A 20,902-nucleotide genomic window follows, 5' to 3' on the forward strand; every position below is an offset into this window, starting at 1 on the left:
AATCGAATCCACCTTGTCCTTGTCATTTCATTTGCCTGTCATCTTGTTAATTAGAGACCCAATAGAGCACAATCGACTAAAAGGCAGCACCATATGTGCGGCAATGTGGGAGACTGGGTGGAGACGCTGGGCCAGACTCCTCACCACAGGCCCCCCAGACACGCACAGTGGTCGAGGGAAAATTACTGGAACTACGCCGGCAACACTACAGATTCATATAGTGCCGTGGGGGGAGATGTAGGAGCAACATATCAGCACATGAGCCAAGATGGCGTCAAACATGGATACCTTTTGAGTACTCTTGCTGCTTTTGATAGGGAGTCTCTACATGATTGATTTAATGTTGTAGATGTTATTGTCAGCAGATAAAGAAGACATCTCAAATAGCTCTGTGTACATATGTACATGTGTATATCTTATAGACGGCACAACAAATATTGCTTTTTGTAAATTCGGGGTGTGATCATTGAATTTGTATTATTAGCAACTGTCAATCAACCACGTGTTCAGTAGAGATACCAATATCAATAAGTCATTGGAAAGGAAATAATAATAACACAGAGATAACATCAAAATTATTTTTCAGTCTTTTTTTTCTGGTTATTATCCTCTTCTGAATCAGATTCATCAAGCACTTTCAAGCACATCATCAATCCATGTGTTATAGATTTACTCTCAGCTGGTCAGCAAAAGCGCTTTTAAAGGAGCTTTTTTCCGTCACTTTAACTTACCAATTGTGCATTTGCACATGAAGAAAACAAATGAAGTAAATATTTTTTGGAATATTTCCCCTGCTGCCTCCCATGCCGTGAAAGGTGTTCTTGAGGAATGTTACCGGCTGTGAGGTTAAAGTAATGAGATACAGGTTACGGTTCACTAAACATTTGTAGAAGACGACAGCATCTGCAGGGCTTTCGCTTCCACAACTTTGATCTCTGCTGCTGCCAACCAGCTCCCAGTGATTTGAGTTTAAAAGAGGGGGTATTAAGCGTGTATCAGGCACACACGTAACCATGCAGTTTACACTACTGCATGCTGGTAAACAGCAGGTGCCGATGTAGTGCAACGTGAAAATGCTTTTGATATACAGTACATAATGAATGCTGGTAAATATTCATTATTTCATATCGGGATCAAGAAAAATCTTGGTATACGTTGTATATGCCTCTATCGGTGTTATTGTTATATTAGGCCGTTGTCATGCTGAGCAGGACGTGTAAACATGCACCACGCGTTCTTTATGACCCCTGCCAGTTGAAATATAATTAGAGCAGAGAGAAGCATATTTCAGGAGATCTGGAGATTCAGTCTGAGACGATCGATGATGCCTTTCTCAGAGCAATGAAAGCTTTAATAAGATGGGTTAAATAAAGAAGAAATCTCCTGATATCTGAGAGATGATCAGAGTAAACCGTGTTCCTCTCCACTGTACCTCTCTCTGCAGGTCTGCACCGGATGAGTGAATACACGTCTGCCATGTGCTTCACAGACGTGATGTCCTCCTTTATAATTGATTTTCATTCGATTTTGGGAGATCGAGAAACATGTGGTACCCGGCCTGTGATTTGTGATGTGGAGCAACGTGGGAGTGGCATCTCCCTGCAGCGACACCGCAGCGGGCTCCTCACGGCGGATCAGCGAAGACTTCAGTTGGAATCAATAACAAAATAATAGACGGACTGGAAGACTTCTAAACATTCCAAAAGCCTTAACTTCCGAAGCGCGACAGTTCTAAAAAGACCATTTTATTTATTTTTCAAACTACGCTTAAGAGTCAAAAGAGAAACTTTGCACAATCGTTTGTGGGTGTAGACAGCACTCATCTGAGACAAAGGTTACTGCCACAGAACTGAAAAAGGGAATATGTGGATGCGGAACAAAGGCTTTTGTATACAAGAATATGAGAATATAGTAAAAAAGAAGGCAGCACATTCTAAAACTTTTGATTCCTCGTCTCAATATTTGGCTTATTTTACAAACTCACAATTTAAAAAAACCTTGAAAAATTGCAATGCAAGTTCTTACAAATTGTTTAATGACTAAAAGCAACATTTTAAATCCTTAACTTCAACAACAAAGAACAAACAACAGCAACAAATGCCGCAGCTTATCTAACAGGTGAAACATGCTAGAAAATTGCCATCCGTTGTAATCTTAAATCATCTACACCCTGACAGACAGCACAGACGCCTCAAACCGTACTATGAGTAAAGCTACAGTGACACGTTGACAGGCAACAAACTGAGTGTGGCAGATTCTAAAATCGCATTAAACCAAATGAAAAATGTAGTCTGAGAAAAAAAGGACTCAGACGCAGTGTGAGGGAGGAAAAAAAGGTTGAGTGAGAGATAGAGGGGGAGGGATTAATTTAAGGGTTGGGGCTGGAAAACCTGACAGATAATCTGTGACATTAAATGTGTCTTTTAGAAGGAAGTATAGAAGATTTCTTTCTTCTTTAAAAAGAAAAAAAAATGCACACCTGAGCACCTACTTGGATTGTGAAGGTGTGAAGCAGGATTAAGAGATAAATTAACCCAGCAAAAGGGGCGGGGGAGGGGGGAGGGGGTACCTAGAGAAATAAAGGCAACAAATACCGAGATGGAATTTTGTGTAGAAAGAGACATGGAGAAAAAAGCCCAAGAGGGGGGAAATAAATAAGAAACAAAGGCAGGAAGAGATAAAGCATTTGGAAAGCACATTCCACTCGAACCTGCTAAACATCAAGTGGAATATGCTTGACAATTTAAATGTATATATATGCTTCTTTAATGACAACTTGTTTTGTTTAATACATGAAGACAAGCCATTTGCCAGTTGTGTGGGTGGGAAAAAAAGGGGATGAACTGAGCTGCCCTGTCAACTAACCAGCTCTCTTTTGTGATTCTTCTTCTTCAACACTGTCCCAGACATTCCTCCTTATGCAGTGCTGGTAGCAAGATGCGACTGTCAATCAAATAAGAAGAGAGCTAGCATGCAAACGAGTAGTAGAAATTAATTTGTTTGTGGAGTGTGCTGTCTGGGAGCGTCTAGGTGAGTGATGTGCCATCTGTCACGGAAACAAAGATCCTGAATTGGAGAGTGAAAACAGGAAAACAAATTTTTCTCGGTTAAGAAAACGCAGCACTCAGTGTGCCTGAAGAGAAGGCGCACGGCCTCCACCTAATCAAAATGTTACCGCTGTGCTGGTATGTGCATGAACTTGCATAACACGTATGCATGCGTGCTTGTATGTGTGAGAGCGCTTTTAATCAATATTCAACCTGAGGACAGAGTGCTCAGCCTGGACCCTACGGATCAGCGGCGTGGTGATGATTTGTGAAAAGTGCATGTAGCATATGAGGTCCAGTAGAATAATTGCACATCAAACTTTAAGGCACATTTGATATTGTACAAAGCTATGCCAAGTTGAGCATCTCCTTCCCATGCTTCTACTTTGTTTATTCAATACTTCTCCTCCTTCTGTCTCATTTTTCCAGCGCTAATTAGCATTATGTATTTCACATTTCATTGTTAAATTAGCATTTGATGCTGAAGACAGTTATGTGCTGCGTGGCAAAATAAACCACAATTAAACCCGAGGGGGATCTCGTTTCTCCTGCTTAAGCTCTAATCCAACAGCCGCTCTGCACAGCAATATTTATCACCTTGCCCCACATGTGCACTTTTACACCATGCAAATGACGGCCGACAATGTGCCGGGCTGCTACAATCACCTGTTGTTACAGCGGAGAACAAAGGGCCGCATTGGCGCCGCCAGACGCTGTAGTCAATGAGCTGCCACGCGAAATGATGGACAAGCGGCTCCTGTGAGACCCGTCGGAAAGGTTGTTGCCATGGCGAGGTGAAGAGAAGTAGCGCACAGACGAAAACTCATACCACATGGTACGTGCAAAATTTCTTATTTAGAAATTAGACGTCTATATGTGCATAATATACAATATACAACATTGATGTAATTCAAATGACTGCATACAGAAGATGTACATTTTATATTGAATCAACAAGTTCACACAAAGTGAGATAGGTGCCTAACGGCTGCTGTAAGATAACAGAGACCAGGAGATGAGTTCTTCCACATATCTCACCGCTTCACTTATATTGACAGATTGAAAGAAATGAAAAGAATGTGATGTAAAAGGTGTTGGTCAGACCCATCAATGTATCCACGTGAATGACTGTACAAATGTGCAACATGCTGTAACACTTATTCCTGTTCAACTATATTATTTTTCAGCGCTCACACATTTTGACATTGACGTATATTTCCAATCCGAATATGGATTTGCAAATATGGGTTTATGGATATGTGACGTTCCACTAAATACAAATGTTTCCAACTGTTTACTTAAAAGCCCTAGTATGTCGAGCACGGAGAGCTCAGTATGATTTGCACACATATATTCATTGAGACATGCCGGGTTTAAATACACTCAACGCTGGACAGTTCTCTGCACTTCGTAGTTGCAATTCTGCACACAGAATACGGCTCAGCTAATTACAAATATATGGCAATGGTGCAGTGTTAGTCATTAGCCTTTCCTTTTGAAAAGGAGATGGGGTAATACAAAATACACTGGCAGACATTAAAGATTAAGAAGCCACTTTGATATTCCACAAAACAAGCCCCCTGGGCCATATCAACCACTGACTGGAGTAAGCTCACCACACACACACCAAAAAACTGGGAGTGCTTAAACATTTAGTGATGACTCCCTCTTTTCAAGCAGCTATATCACATAACATGTTCCGGGTACGGGTGGGGCCAGAGCGGCTCTGCAGTAGTCTATAACGCTGCTATTACTGTTTGTTCAAAGTAAACTCTGAGTCTGCGTTGTGTCTTCGGTGTGTTAATTCCCTACATTCCTGTGTTGCTTTTTTCTTTAGTTACATGGAACTGGTGCAGGTCAACTGTGTGGCCCTGAATGTCTGCTTTGTCACAATAACAGTTTTGAAAAAGCGCAACCTTGCGTGATAGCTGGTCAAAACAGAAAGAGATTATGGACACAATTGATATTAGATTACCGATTTTTAAGAACTGATTTGAACTTTTAGAACTCACTTTACCAGAAAGTATGCATTTACTGGAAGGAATACAATGAAAAATGTAAACTGTAATTTAATTTCAGCTCTCAAGATGAGCCAATTAAGCAACCTGGGAATGCAAGGTAGTCCAGTAGAATAATTGCCCATAAACAACAACAAACAAACGGACAAATAGAGGGAGCTTGGAGAGCTTAGAGAGTACATTTGCTATTAAGCATTAATCTAAATTCCCGGAGACCATTACCACTTAATCCCTGCTACTGTAAGTAAGAAATCTTCCTAATGACGCATTTGTTCCTCAGTTCCTCCAAGACACTGCAAACCATGTGTAATATAACAATTGTCAGCCATTTAACCTTATTCTAATACTTTCCATGGACCATTGCCACAACAGATAAAAAAAAAATATATATATATATATATATATATAAGACACACCTTAAACTATCCATGTCTACAGGTGCTTCCTAATAAGGCCAAAGGAATGTTCACATCACGATCTAAACAATGTGAGTGAGGTATATACACTTCTGAGAAATAACCAGAGGTGATAGATTCTGCCGGACCAAATGCAAACGCATGCAACGAGGTACCTGAAGCCAAGGAGCACGTGTCCGACTCTTTCCCACACAAACAAGGTCTAAGGTCTTTTGTAGCATCTGTTGCCACCCAACAATAGCAAGGAAGAACTCCTTTTGAAAAGAAAACCTTTACAGAGCTTTCTGAAGCTCAATCGCCTTTTCATTGAACCTACGTTCATTATTATATGTCTTTCATTGTCCTTTTCATCTCATTGTTCTACAGGGTATGGCAGTGTGGCGTCCCTGATGGGTTTTTTGAATTTGATGAAGCTGACCTGATTTACAAAAGTAGCCTTTGTCCATCACCACTAGGAGTATTAGAGGCAAAAAGCTGAAGACAGAAAGAGTAAGAAATGGCATGGCTCTGACAAGAATGTATTTTTTGAATAATAACTGACACGGTTCAGCAGGGACTGTAAAGCAGAAGGCACCAACAGCATCTACACATGTGCATTCTCCATGTGTGGGTTTGTACAACAGTCACATTGGTATGGAAATACGCGTGGATTCATGTGCAGTCGGGATGAATGGTGATACCCGCGACTGTCTGCAAGCATTCCGGGATGTGTGCATCATCTCCGAGGCGTTGATGGGCCCTAATGCAGAATAAGGAGAGCCAATCAACTCCCATATATCCACTATGCCAGGGTGACACATTGTAGGGGTACTTCAAGGCTAACACACTGCCACATTCTGCTGACAAATCATTACATTAGACCTGTCGACGGAGATGGAAGATAATAAGATTGAGTTACAGAGATTTAGATGCGGTATGAACACCTCTTGCTTGCTTCCATTTTCGCTATTCCCTCAATGTATCAACAACCCGCTTGCCTGTCATTCATCTTTGCACAATAATCCAATAACATATCTTTGATCTTGGCTGAGTTGTATGTTTTGTCTAATATAAAGTACATGTGATCGGTTAAAACAGAGCCGTTGCTTATCAGAGCTCTTCATTATAGTTCATGAATACAGGAGATCTTGGTGGAGCTGTCTGGTGTAATACTGTATCACCTTTTTCAAGGTTGGAATGTTCATTAATACCAAACATTTAATATGTTCCCGATTGTATAATACTGTGAGAGGTATCTTAAAAATACAAAACCACAGTGATTAAACAATGGCTGATCAAAGGCAATGTAGATTTAGTCTTACATAATATACCCTCTAATAAATTTAGAACTTTCTTTCTTTCACTATTTCCACTCTGTTATTCATTCACTTTTATTCCAGGTGCAATCCTTCTAACATTAGCAAAATAGTAAATGCATTTCCTTTTAGTATGTCCCAAGCCATGCAGACACATCTTCCTACTCAGTATGGGTGTGCAGTTGTCCATGTGGATAAATGGTGATTGGCGTGTGGCTGAGAGTGGGTGGTGTAGGGCGATTAATCAGCATAATGAGTGTGGATAAGCAGAGTGCAGATGGAGCCCACACTCAGGACTGTGTCACCCAGCAGGGAGTCTCTTTGCTCCCCTCCGGTACCTCCGTATTGCTCTAACTGTATCGTCTCAGACTTACTCGTTTAATTTCAGAGCTCATTTTTGCATGATTTTAGCTCATAATCATATCATTTTTTCTCAAGTGTATGTACATACAAATCTAAACTTTCTTTTGCCAAGTGGTACCTCACATGACAGTACATTGAGTTTCTAAATGTTTATGCTGTTGTAAAAGCGCCATCTTGTTAGGCAAACACAAATACAACAACCGAGTTAAATATGACGTAAAGGCCACCTGAGCCAAAATTCAATAATTTGAGTTGTGGACATGTTGACATTCGGAAAGGGGTTACAGCCACCAGCATTACAGAAATGCATTTTAAAATCACTCAAGTATATATGCTATAATTAGACTATACTAACACATTTGTTAAATCAATTTATTAAAAGTAAACTATATTTTTTCTGATCAATTGACACCAAACACTCAACATAATGTGAAATATTAAATACTGAAGGGGTATAAATATAACTAGGGGTGACATTAACATTAATAAAAATACTAATAAAACTACCGCTAATACTGATATTAATAACAATACATTTGTTGGTGTTGCAAACATTGTCCAGTCCAATCTTTAGTCAGTCTTCAGCATCATTATCTACCCATCAGCGACAAGCATCCCAGATGTGTGCTCCTTCTGCGCCAATACGTTAACTCAGCTGGTCCTCCCACTGGACCCCGTGACATTCACTTGGATCCCAGATGCTCATGCTAACCAACACTTGTCCTCGGGGGGCTTTTTTGAGCCCTCCCTTTATTTTACCAGCCTCCTTGTCCTTCTGCACACTTACCAAAAAGGGACATTGAAGCAGCATTTGGGAGAATGGTTATTATGATAAATACAAAATGTGTTTTTCTCACTCATATCCCCAACACCATTGATTGAAATGTGTTTTGTGTTAAACTATGGACGAAAGGAAATTGAAGGATACAGCGGATGTGCCGAAGTAACCTTATCACGGGAATGATACGAGAACAAATGGAGTGGCTCGGTTTGTTGTTTCAATTTGTCTATTGGTGCTTTGTTAAGTGAACTTCGGTAGTATTGAAACCAGCTCAGTCCCGGTAGCTCGAGGAAAGTCAGTTCAATGTTAGCTGCCTGATGGAGGATTGATTTGCTCTTTTCCATGTGAGCAACCAGCCTACATGTGTGCAACAGCGCCCTGATTGGGATGTGTTGGGGACACAGCGCTCTTGTTGGCAGATATTAACTATTTCCATTTCGCTACAGATAGACTGAAGGTGGGAAAAGGTCAACATCGTAACTACCTCTGTACCTCACACAGCAAAGATGGCTCTGCCATCTCATAACATACACTTTGTACTTTATGTCAGATTTATAGCCAATTAAAGGTTATCAAGGCTCAAAATAACAGTCCTGCAGGGTTGGCGAAATCTAAATATATATTGCCTGAACACCTTTTTAAGCAGACTTGCTCCTGTGCAGGTGTTTGTAAAAATGGTGTGGGAAAGGACGTCTACTGCATATAAATGCAAAGGTAATGTGTACTTCTGGTTTTGTAAAGAAAAGAAAGACCACTGAACTCAAGGATGAAAGCTTCCCTTCAAGGAGACCAACCGCTGGTGGGAAGAAATACCATTACTGCACAAGAAGAGTGTATCATTGCCATATGCCATTGTATTGAAAGGACATCTTCTATTTGCAGCTCACTCTTGTAATGTACACCTACTTCTGAAATGAAACAAGCGAAATCCAAAAGCACTGCTTTAATGGACATCGCAGCTCATATAAATGCAGTCGAGGCTCACGCTCTCAAGGGATGCATCTCTACGTCAGATGCACCCGTCCTGCTTTCAATTAATGATTTTTGAGACAAGAGAAACTAAAAAAAATGAATTGGGAGCAAAACAAAACATGTAGCCTTTAGGAATCTCATCAATTATGGTCTTAGACAAAAGCAAGAGGAAAGGAGGGTGGAGTTGGGGAGACTTTGCAAAGCGTTGTCCATCATCATCCATTATAAGAGGATGAATGGGGGGGGTCTCTATGGTCTGCAGGAGAATGGGGTAAAGGACGGGTGCCAAACAGACGATGGCTGGTGTAAAATGGGGTTGCCAAGCTAGCTGCCAGTCACTGAAAAAAAAAAAATATATATATATATTTTTCCCCCACACAAATACCAAGAAAAACCTCTTAATAGCTGACACACAGGCACACTCATTTTTTATTAAAAAAAAGAAGTGAGTGTGTTTGGGTTTGGGGAAAAAATAACACACACCACAGTGAACATCAGTCTTACCTGGATGAGTGATTCGCTCAGTCGCTCCTCATCCACCTGCAGCACAATGTCCCGGATCTCTTCATAAGGCAGGCGGAACGAGCCCAAGAAAATAGCTGTTGTGATAGAGAGAGAAGAGAGTCATTTCCTGCCCCTTTTTTCATTAGACCGCAGGGTTCAAAGAGACATTCCGGCATTGCTCCTCAGACAAAATGACCACAGACCTAACGTGTCACTTGGAAAAACAAATATACTTTCCACACCAGGATAGTTTGTGTCCCACTTACAAATATTGGGTAGGAAGACATCGGGATTTACCACCAACAGAGAAATATGCCACAGCCATACAAAGTATAATATACATAATTATTAACGGTAAATAGTGGTGAGCAGTAATGGTGTCATGTGGGAGGGCTACATGGCTCCGTCGAATACAAAGCGGTACACTGAATTTGCCTCAGGAGACGGCATAGTGGGTGTTTCACACTCTGGGTGGGGTGTGTACGGTGAAGATTGGAGCTGATGGTGTATCCAGGTGGAAGTCACAGGTGGAGGTTTGATAATGAGTTGGAGGAGGCTCACTGAACAGCTGCTATTCTCCTGCTGCAGTGGGACCTGACGTCTGTATTTGATGCACAGCAAACAAATTCCTTGAGCGTATTCTTTTCCCGGGTAGAACTCTGTATTACACAGGCTATTTACTGCCTTTCCTTGGAACATAGTCACGGCATTCCACGGCTATTTGTTTTAATATAAAGGTCTATTTTCTTAAGATTGACATTAATGGCTTCACTGGGTCCGCTTTCTGGTGGCTCTGAACTGTAGAACTGAAGAGGAAGTTGGCCTATAAATATATCCGTCTTTTTCTCTTTCGACCCATTAGCGGGACATGATTGGGCTCTGCTCTTCATCAAATGAGACCCCGTTATGCCTGTTTGTTGTGTGAATGCTGTAGAATGTAGTATTTGCGTCACTTTAATATGTCCTATATCCTCCCCATATGAAACCAACAGCTGGATACAATGTTCTCTGGGGGAAGAGTTGTCAAAGGTAATCCTGGGATATGTGGTACATTACAAGCTAAAGTCGATACGGACGGGGTAGAAGCGGCAGCTGGAGAGTTACAAGCTACAACTTGTGCTGCCATCTACAGCCGCAGTTAAATTTGAGCTTGTTGTGTGGACGATCGGTGTGGTCATCCACGCCTCTCCACCCACCAACATGACATCTTATAGTATATTATATAATTGCACAAGTGACTTTGGTTACAGAAGCACTATAGGTTTTTAAGTGAAATAGGTGTTTAACGCAACGCGATCAAGCTGCCTTGGGAAGTCACTGTACTTAAGATGAGTAAAGAACACTGTACCCTATTACAGTGCATGTCTGATACATGCTTAGCCTCAGCCCACACACATACTGCCCACATGCCACGCTGGCTAGCATGGAGAGAGGCTATATTGCTTTCATATACAAACCATCCCATTTTGACAAAAGGAATCCACAACTGTTTTTTTTCCCTCAAGACTGAAATTAACATATTCTAAAAACACATTCACTGGGACATGATCCACTAACAAAAAGAAAACAATCCACCTCATGTGGCTACAAGGCAATGCAACCATCTTTTATATAAATAATAGTCTAAATGAATGTCTTTTGTTGACGAAAATAACTATTCTATTCAGCCGTCTCAACTCGTTTCGACAGCTACAATTAGGTATCAACACGGCTTACTCGCAAGTCAACTCTCAGCCTGACGTTCTTTGTAAAAGCTGCAAGTGGTAATCATTATCCAAAAAAAATGGCACGTGTGACATGTGTGTCTGTTGTCACTTGTGGCGTCATTACTAAATGTTACCTGTCAGAAACCCATGTCCTTGTCCAGGTTCCTGTCTCCTGTTCCCTGACCTCGTTTGTGTCTTTTTGGAGTCTTTTGACTATTAAAGACCCTTTTTGTTTTTGAAAAAAAACTCTGCATTTGAGTCCTGCCTTCAACGAACCCTCTTTGACAAGTTTATTGTTCTCCCGCTACCCATCCCCGTCTCTAAACCATCAATATCAACATACACCAAAATTGAAGATGGGGTCTAGCTTAGAGGGTTCTGCAAGCATCGCATGGGGTTGTGGATGCTTCGGTACATCTTTGCTGTGTAGTTGTGAGGGACCACGTGCTTTTTCCACCCGTTGCATTCTGGAGGTGAGATTTTCTACAAATATCTTTGCTTCCTGCCAAATCCAAAGGCCACCCTGCTGAGGCTGTAATCAGAGACGGCAGTGACACCTATCAACTTTGTCACACGTGCAATTAAATGAGTGTGCGCGCAGACACTTGCATACACACACACCCAAGCAATCTATAATCATCCCTTAGCTTGTTCTCGTATTCTACTTTACTTCTGTTACAGTGCAGAGGAATTCGTTCACCCGAAGCATACTTAAATGTTAATTTGATAAATACACAACTCTAATGTACACATTACAAAGATATTTTAGGACCGTTGGTACAGCTGTAGGTCATTGTAATTTTCTTGTTCATGCGACTGCTACGGAGAACTAAAATATGGAAACATTGGCCGCATGTGGCCACTACCATGGAGCCATGGCACAAACATGTCAAATGTCTCGAGTGTTTGGATTACATCTCAAAAGAGAAAAAAAGAAACTGCGCGCTTGAGGCACGAGATCCGCGCACAGCATCATCATGAACACCTACTGTAAGTCCCTGTCACAGCTGTACTTTGCAGATGCTTACTTTTATAATTTGGAGAATCCATCCATTAGGCCGCTGCCAAGATGAAAGCATACTACAGCGTAGACAGTTAACAGTCATTTTGATCGGAATTGACCAGATCCATCATGCTGTTAAGGAGGTATAGGACATAATTCATCGTCAAAACCAAGGTGCTACTCACTGTCGGTTGCAAACATTTAGTGGGTGGGAAAGCACCGTGCAGAGCCGGCATATTCTCACATCTAACTCGGTAACCAAACAAGAGTTGGTCATTTTTCAAACGGAGGAAATACTAAATATACAGTATTTATTGGTTTCTTATGGTTTTGTGTTGATTGAACACAATACTTTAAAACTAGTGACAATGACCAGCGAGGTTGTGAGGACAGCGTATTATTTATGTTTCACACATTCATGAATTATTATTACTCTCCAATCATGTTTTCTTTATTGGCTTACATTCAGTTCATGATCATTTTGTCCAGGTAACTTTACTTCTACAGATTAAATGATGCGCCATTGACACTCCGGCTAACTGGAGACGGAAGAAATAGTGCAATTTGATTTGCACGGCAGGTTTAGGAGACTTGAGCTTGCGAGGGACAGTGGCGCGTCTAATTGAATAAATTCACAATCTCCTCCTCTGAGCTTGGATTCTGTAAAAACACAGCCCAGGCTTGTCCCCTCTCTAGGTTTGGGCATTAAATTCTACAACCACTATACGTAATTCAGGCGTGGTAAAAACTGAGCTGTTGGTGGGGAGTGGAAGGCGGCTTTGTTTTTTCCCCCCCAGGGGGGCGTTGCCTTCAATCCGTCATGTCAAAAGAATAGATGAATTGCCTACCTCTTTACTCTTACTTTGAAGGAGAAAAGTACGGAAAATATGGACAGGCACCGATGGTGGGATAAGGGTTGCAAGAAGGGTGACCCGTAATCTTCAATATAACATGCATATTTCATAAGGTGTTGGTATTCAACATTGCATCACTGAGGTAAAGGATACCGAGGCTGCAGATGAATTCCAAGAGTTGAGGAAACAATGAGAAGGGCTCTCCAATCAAAACAAGGCTGCCCGCAGCGCGTCAACCCTTTTTGTCTAATAAATTGAAATTCACATTCCCTGTATGTGGGATCAAGGAGGTTCTCACAAAAAAGAGGAGGTGCACGGGTGCAAGTGAAAGTCTAAGGCAGAATGTTTTTACAAATAATTTTCATTGAACCTGAAATGATCCCACGGCGCAAAGCGGTTCCATCTACCTCGACAACAACAAAAAGGGGCACTCGGAAGGTGAGGTTAAAAAATGCACAATCATCAGCAACACAATGAGTCCACTTAAGCTCCTGGGAATTAAAAAAACAACTACAGGTAGCATTAGTGCTCAATCCTAGTAGGAATTTGCTTTACACATGATAACAGACAGAACTTGGACACAATCTATACGTACTTGTGCTGACCGCTAAACAACTGCCAAGAAAACATTTCCCCAATGGGCTTAGTAAAACACTATCAGTATTGATGGCTTTCCCCTGTTTGTTTCCAACAAACAGCTTTGTTGAGCTGTTCACGGGGGAATAAAAAGGCCCCAGGTGTCATGGAAAATAACACTGACGTTTCTGACATTGAAGGGCATGGTTTAAAGAATACAATGCATCCTGAACTAATAGTGTTAAACCGGCGGTTACAGCCAGTTCATACCCGACAAAAGACCACGACTGTATTTACTTACACAGATTCTGGGCAGTTTTAGAATCCAGGATCCGAAGCTCTTTTGCCTTTTTCTTGAACTGTTGCATTCTGTCATCGTTCTCCTCTTTCAAATCTTTTTTCACTGCAGGATGAAAAGAAAAAAGAACTTGTGTTACTTCATTAGCATTTTTTTAATGATTTGCAATGTAGCAGGATGGTACATTTCACTTTAGTCAATAGTTTAAATTGGCAGTTTTCAGCACTGTAGAGGCAGACTAACATTATGTGGAAAACCCCTCCCCATAAATGTATGACTAAATTTGTATCACAACATTTGCCACAACAAAGTTAAGCAAACAATCAACATAAATGAGAATCCCAATACATCAACGGACATGGACGCATAAGCTGGAGAGAGATTGTTTGATACGTAATTTCATCAGCTTTTTGATTGTACAATACTCATCTATTTATAGATAGGTAACAGGAAGGTGCTTTTTGAAGACATGAATATCATGTACCACAGCGTAAAAAATTGCAAATACAATATTTGTTGTATCAGAAAGGAAAAACACAATTAACAACAAATTGCCAACATAAACTGAATGGACACGTTGCAATATGTTGTCTTATTTTGTCCGGCCTTGCATCCGTAAAGCCACAGCACGTATGGTAGAACATTGAGGTGATTGATGACAGCCTCCTACCACAACACAATGGAAATACATAAAATGCATCAGCTGTACTATCAGAGCTCTTCATGTGTCTGCCCGTGCCAGCATTTATGTCATTGGGACGCCGGGTAGATGGTTGATAAGCACGGTGCCTTCCCTTAGGCCGTGTTTGTGAACTCGGCAGAACCAAGGAGATAATTGTTTTACCCCCCACAATCATAGAAAATGGTATCATGTCCCTGTTACACGGCTGGACACAATACCATAGTCGTCTAAGAATGAAGGGACCTTTGTTGTCATGATGGAGACCTTACGGAGGCCACACTCTGGAGACACACCACATATCGGCGTGTATTACTCTTCAGTCACACTTCAATAGAATCAAGCTCTGAAAACATAGATGCCCACTTACAGGAGCAAGAGGTCAACATTTCAAATTGAAATCACAGTACTGAAGATGAGTTAATAACAGAGAAACAAGACGCCTTGGACCTTTCCCTCTCCTCCCAATGGCTTATGGGAGAGGCAGCACCCGCTGTTGCTAATCATCACAAGTGCTCTGTTTGAGCCCAAGGTGGAAATCTCCCGGGAAATCTAGAACAAACAATCTGCTCCCCCAGCACTGGCTTGCATATTTAAAGAAACAATCAAAAAGGCAACATCTCCTGGGCAGCCAGGAGAAGAAATGCTGAAGGCACCAGCCTAACTCCAATGCTTTGAGTCAAGACATTACATCAGGGATGCAGTTGTTTGCAGTATTAAGTAGGGGTAAAAATGGTTCAAGGATGTACCATCGCTATGGTTTGATTTCCTGTCAACATCTGGAGATGTTCCCCAGAGCCTGACAAGACTCTGCACTCGACACTTGTAGACTAAGTGCTGTATCGCCGTCAAACTCAGCGCAGCTAAGGGATGCACATCAGCCAATACATTAATGGGAGCAACACGGCGAGGTCTTTGCTCTCCAAAAACAGGGCGCAACCCTTTGATTAGTGCCTGTAACGTTGACGACTGAGAATAATTTACCACACACTTTTATTTACATCACTTTAATGTGACAGTATTTTAGCTTTAATCTTTGTCAGGATTCAAACTGTGTCACCGCTTACGAGCATTACTCACTTATCAAAGGAATACAGTGAAATCAATACATCTAAGGGCGTCGACTTGTGTAACTATTGATATAATAAAAGAGAAGATTTGCCATTTTGACAAGTTTCAATAACGTGCCTTTTGAATGTTAATGGACTTGATATGGTTTGAACTGGTTGTCTTGAGATTAGAGGAGGACCCGCTCGACATCGGAGCCACAGATGCCCTCTTTAGTTGGTACCTCAGTTGAATAGGAGTCACAGTGGTTTCGTTCTAAAATACCTTTTACATAGTTTGCCAATCTAAAACCAATGCGTTCACCTACATTGAAAAAATATAATATAAACCTTATCTCCAGGTTTAGGCTTTGTTGATGCCTTTAATTTAAGGCTGGACAAAAGAAATCTTCATGTGACACAGTCAGCAATTTCATTTCTGAATTCATCTGAACAAATCAAAAGACAGAGACACAAATTAATTATTAATAACCTCATAAATAAATCCAATGACAAACGTATAGCCAGACTGTCTGGACTCACATAAACTGAGTCCGTAACCAGTGAGGCCTAAGGAATCCTTCTGGATTTCTTATATGGCGAGTGGCTTGGACAAAGAAACTGGGCGAGCCAGCAAAAATAAAACAAATGGAAACAATGATCTCCCTCAGAGAATGGCCTACAGACAGAGGGCAAATTAAACCCGGCTGCTTGCGGGACTAAATTGTCCTCTTTCCGCTGTTGCTACTTGAGTCCCTCCCCGAACTACCTCACGCTCTCAGCAGGGTGCTCGCAGCCCTTCTTCAGTGAGTCAGCGGTCTTTGCCCTTACAGCCAGGACTCCATGCTACGTCAAATTAAACAGAGAAAACAGTGCATTTATTAACTTTCCTTTCTGATACCATCCGATACAGCTCAGAGCTCCACCCGCTGTGCAATGAGTAGTGCATCGGTTGGCTGATGTCTGGTCTGCTATTTGATGGGCTGACTCAGCTATGCCACATGTTTCTTCCAAGCACTGCGTGTGGACTTGATGGGCCCCGGCGGGGTCGCACGCGGTCTAGATGCCACACCGGTCTGAGTCGCAGGTGAGTGGGGAGGAGGACTTTGAGTGGCATATTTCAACTAGATGGTTGGCCACAAACAGCAAGATGAGTTTTTTGAAATATCATCGGCTTCACTTGGCATCATGAGTAGATCCAGTTTCAGTTCCAAAAAAGTGTATTGTTCTTAAATAGAGGTGCACATCAGCAATCAGATATCTTCCAGCTGGTTTTGTATGACACATGTTTGCCACATGATGGGCGGGAACACAGCGGCACAGACAATAATGTCACCGTCACGCACACATGGACACACAAATACCAACAGAGAACCAAACAAACTACGTAGTTTATCCAAACAAAAGGTTCTCAGACAATGTGGCACAAAATGTTGTCTGGGAATCTGCAACAAAAAACGCACAAAGGAGAAACAAACATTTCGAACAACAAACTGTTCTATATTTGAATTAATTGCCCTGCATGTTGGTATTAATGTTAGTTTAATTCCAAGGTCATTGTAATGACTGTGCCAACAGCTAACTTAAGTTAAATGTACTTGATTATGATTCAAGCTTTGCTCAGTACATCAAAAAGTATTAACAAAATGCATTAGGTAAAATATCATTTTAGGAAATCTATACTTAAATGAATGCATTTGTTTAAGGAAATCTTTTTATACATTAGGGAATAGATATCAGATATGAAATCATGTAGCTCAAAGAAGCTTCTAAAACTAGCAATAATACAGAAATAAATCAAATAAGGTATTTAAGTACGAATCAAATGATGTATATTTTCATGAATTGTGTGTTTTATGTAAATAACAAATGTAGATAAACATAACAGAGCAAACACTTAAAATATTTGATGGTTTTACATAGTTTTTGCCACAGTTCAAGGAGTGTTCTGGGGCAATGATGAAAAAAAGTGCATGGACTTTCAATTCTAGAAAATTGGAAACAGCACGAATGAGATGACGGTTCTTGTCATCCCTCCGTCTTGCCACACTTTTATTAATGTGTCCGAGATCCCAGAATCTGCCAGGACCCTGTCATGGTTGCAGTCACTTTGACATTTGCCCACCTAAAAACAAATTCTTCTGGCCACACAAGTCAATGGCGTGGAGGCAAAATAATCAAAACAGGCCAAGAAAATGTGAAATTAGTTGAAATGGAACTTTCAGAATGTACGTCATTCACTTAGTTTTTTTTGTCTGCCAAGGAAGCTTAACCTGTCCACAGTATCGTGCCAAAACGGCTGATCAAATGCATTGCCAGCATTTAAACGTGCGTTACGAATCGCTCAGTGGCTAAAATGTAATACTCTGACAACAAGACCATCCGTTGTGCACAGACGTATATTTGAACTCTTTAGAACATTTCATCAGTAAAGAGCCGTTGGGCACAATGTGGGACGGTCTTTTGGCAGCTCGCTGGTTTCCCTAAAACCAGTGTCAACATACAATGGCAATATAAAGTCGTATCACATGGAGATATATTACTATGTTAGTCTCTCAGTTAAAATATATATAAACATACAGTACAATATTAATTTCCAGACTGTATTAAGGAGGGCTTAACTTCGGCATTGTTGATTCTTGGGACCAGATGGTCGACAAAGGGAAAAAGGAGCCATTCAAATTTGAGAAAATTAATGTAACGATTAATCATATACTGTATAGTTAGTATTTCACATTTGTCGTAATATTTGAACCCACAATGGGTGTAAAGGTTTGAGAAGAACGCCAGTTTGAAAATCACATTTTAACAAACGAAGGAAAGATGATTTTGAACCACATCAAGGCAAGTCCCTGATGTGTGAAACTGTTACACATGCCATTGGCTGTGGGGGAGTTAAAGCGCGCCCTGTGCCAAAGGAAGTCACCAAATGGATATTGGTTCGACTGAAAAAACATGAATGTTTGAGTAAAAACAGATTTGGCTTATTAAAAATGACTTGGCATCCATTTTAAGCCTTCTCTGTGGGCCTTGGACTGAGGTATACCCTTGGGAATCTCCAACTCCAACACTTGGACATGGAGTCTGTTTGCTGGCCCAGAATCACTATTATGGTTGCCTTCCATGCGATATCTCCCTCAAGACGTCCGCAAAAACCCACGGCATTACAAAGCTAAACACTACCACATGTTCACTTCCGGACACAAACCATGCGGCTGAGCCTCGCCACCAGACACTTTGAAATGAGCAGGCCTTGAAGAGAAATAAAAGAAACTACAGATGACAGGTCTTCAACAAACATATTTAAAGGCAAAGGAACACAGAGTGGAATAGACAATGTGGACTCCGGTCCTTTACAAAGCAATTTATTCCCTCAAATGTGCAATCTGCCAGCAAACATGTGCCCGTTCCTCTATTTCAGGGACTCAGACTGAAGATTGAGCTTCTGGAGAGCTGCCAGAGCATCTAAAGGAGATGGATTCTGAAGAAGACTCATTGGCCTCGGTCATGTCTGATGCACAGAAAAAACAATTCTACGTGTATATATATAAACACCATTCAACATGTGTACATAATCTGAATCCTTTGACGTTCCATATATCTACCCTTACAAATGCTAGACCCCTAACAATACAAAAACATACAGATGGGATGGGATAGCTAGGACAGGATGAGTGAATCAAGTAATCAAGTATTATGTTATTAGGCGGAAAACCACGGGGGAAAGAGGCATTCCTAAATTCATACTGGCAAGATAAAAAGGCCTTTCCCAGTCAAAGCTGGAATAATGAGCGAGACCTTTAAAAATAGGGAGTACGCACGAGATATGAACGTACCAATTGAGCAGTGAAATCCAGCTGTGACCAATTTCTCCCACAGACTACGGCTAAACAGACGTCTTATTGTCCACCTCGAAGCCGGTTTACTGGGTGGGTGTACACCACTATGTACACTACTCCAGCTATATATATGCAAAAAGGCAATCCCTCTTCCAGAAACCTAAAATTATACAATTTACTCTAAGTGTGGCACATTTGCATTGATTTCATAACAAAACATAATTGATAAAGCATCTATGAATGCAGTATGATGTAGACGTAACGCTTTTCTTTCAAATTGCAATAATATATATTTTTTTCTCTCCTGATAAACACCACTTAGCTAAAGTGAAATACAGTCGAGCCGCTGTTTGGCGTGGTTTTTATCGTCATGCCTTATGATACCAGGGAGTGGCGCAAGTGGCTGATAATCATGATGCAATATGTGGATCGTCTGTTAAATAAAAGTTCATTAACACTCTTCCAACAACATTATGCCACCTTACAACCGTGCGAGACCCTAAGCTAACTACTTCTCCGGAAATATCCCTAAGCCATAACCATCTGGTTCTGGTTATCAAAGGTCTGTACAACGAAGGTGTGTGGATGAAGGAGCAGAGGACCCATTGAGTGACACTCTGACCTGTGGCCAGTAATGTTTTCAGTATGCAGGGAGAGGCTCAGCCCACGGTGGACGGTTCACAGCTGGGCTTGGAGCAGGGCCCAGAAAGAAAAACGCCTCCTCCTCTAATTGAGACAACACACATACCCCTCAGTGACCCTCCTTCCCTGATCTATTCCAAGAGGAGAAGAGGCCTCCTGCAAACGATTAATGTTTCCTATTGCAATGAAGGAATGTTTGGGCTCTCATGATTATACATGATCTGCTCACCCTTTAGTTCTGCTTGGGTCCCATTAAAATAATATCAAATATAAATCCTAGTAAATGTAGTGGTAAAATTTACTTATGACAAATTCAAAACTCAAAAGTCAAGCAAAGCCCATATAGATTAACTAATACAGTTAGGGTTTATATTCATGGGGGAGGCACTATTATGCCGCAGTATCTCTAAGAATACAAGTTTACTTTTGCACCAACATGGAGAAAATCTCTTTACAACGGACTGTGAAAATAAACATGAAAGAGGAAACAACAATCCTGAGCGAATTTTTAAAAAAATCCCTCAAATCAATAACTGAGTATTGTCCATGACCTGGGGCTTGATACGGCCTTTTAACAAGTATATATTTAATATTCCCACATCTTCACATGATTGTTGTTCTCACTCTGAGGCAGGGAGTGTGGGAAGGCTCCGACTCTGCCTCTTAAATTGGTCATGGAGACACGCTCCTCGGGGCAGCGAAAGGATTGAGCCTGACAGCCAATCAGTTCTAAGAATCCATTCTCTGGTCATGCCAAGGCAGCTCGTCGTGACCTAATGCACTTGACCGCTGGCGCGGAGGCACTGGCTGATGGTCCAAAGGGCTGCCCTGCTGTCCTTTAACACCCCGCGCTGCCTTCGATC

The 20,902-nt window shown here is 41.3% G+C and overlaps 1 protein-coding gene across 30 annotated transcripts in view; it reads right to left on the reverse strand.

The window, feature by feature from the left end:
- diaph2 (diaphanous-related formin 2) overlaps nt 1-20,902 on the reverse strand; it is a 301,435-nt gene that overhangs the window by 117,734 nt on the left and 162,799 nt on the right. For all 30 annotated transcript variants that reach the window (XM_078100695.1, XM_078100702.1, XM_078100692.1 and 27 more), the window contains 2 exons: nt 13,837-13,938; nt 9,397-9,491 (listed from right to left, as the gene is read on the reverse strand). In XM_078100695.1, the coding sequence (XP_077956821.1) occupies nt 9,397-9,491; nt 13,837-13,938 (197 nt within the window). The remainder of the gene's footprint in view (nt 1-9,396; nt 9,492-13,836; nt 13,939-20,902) is intronic.

The sequence above is a fragment of the Gasterosteus aculeatus genome, chromosome 4, assembly GCF_964276395.1.
Source record: "Gasterosteus aculeatus chromosome 4, fGasAcu3.hap1.1, whole genome shotgun sequence".
Classification (NCBI taxonomy): Eukaryota; Metazoa; Chordata; class Actinopteri; order Perciformes; family Gasterosteidae; genus Gasterosteus; species Gasterosteus aculeatus.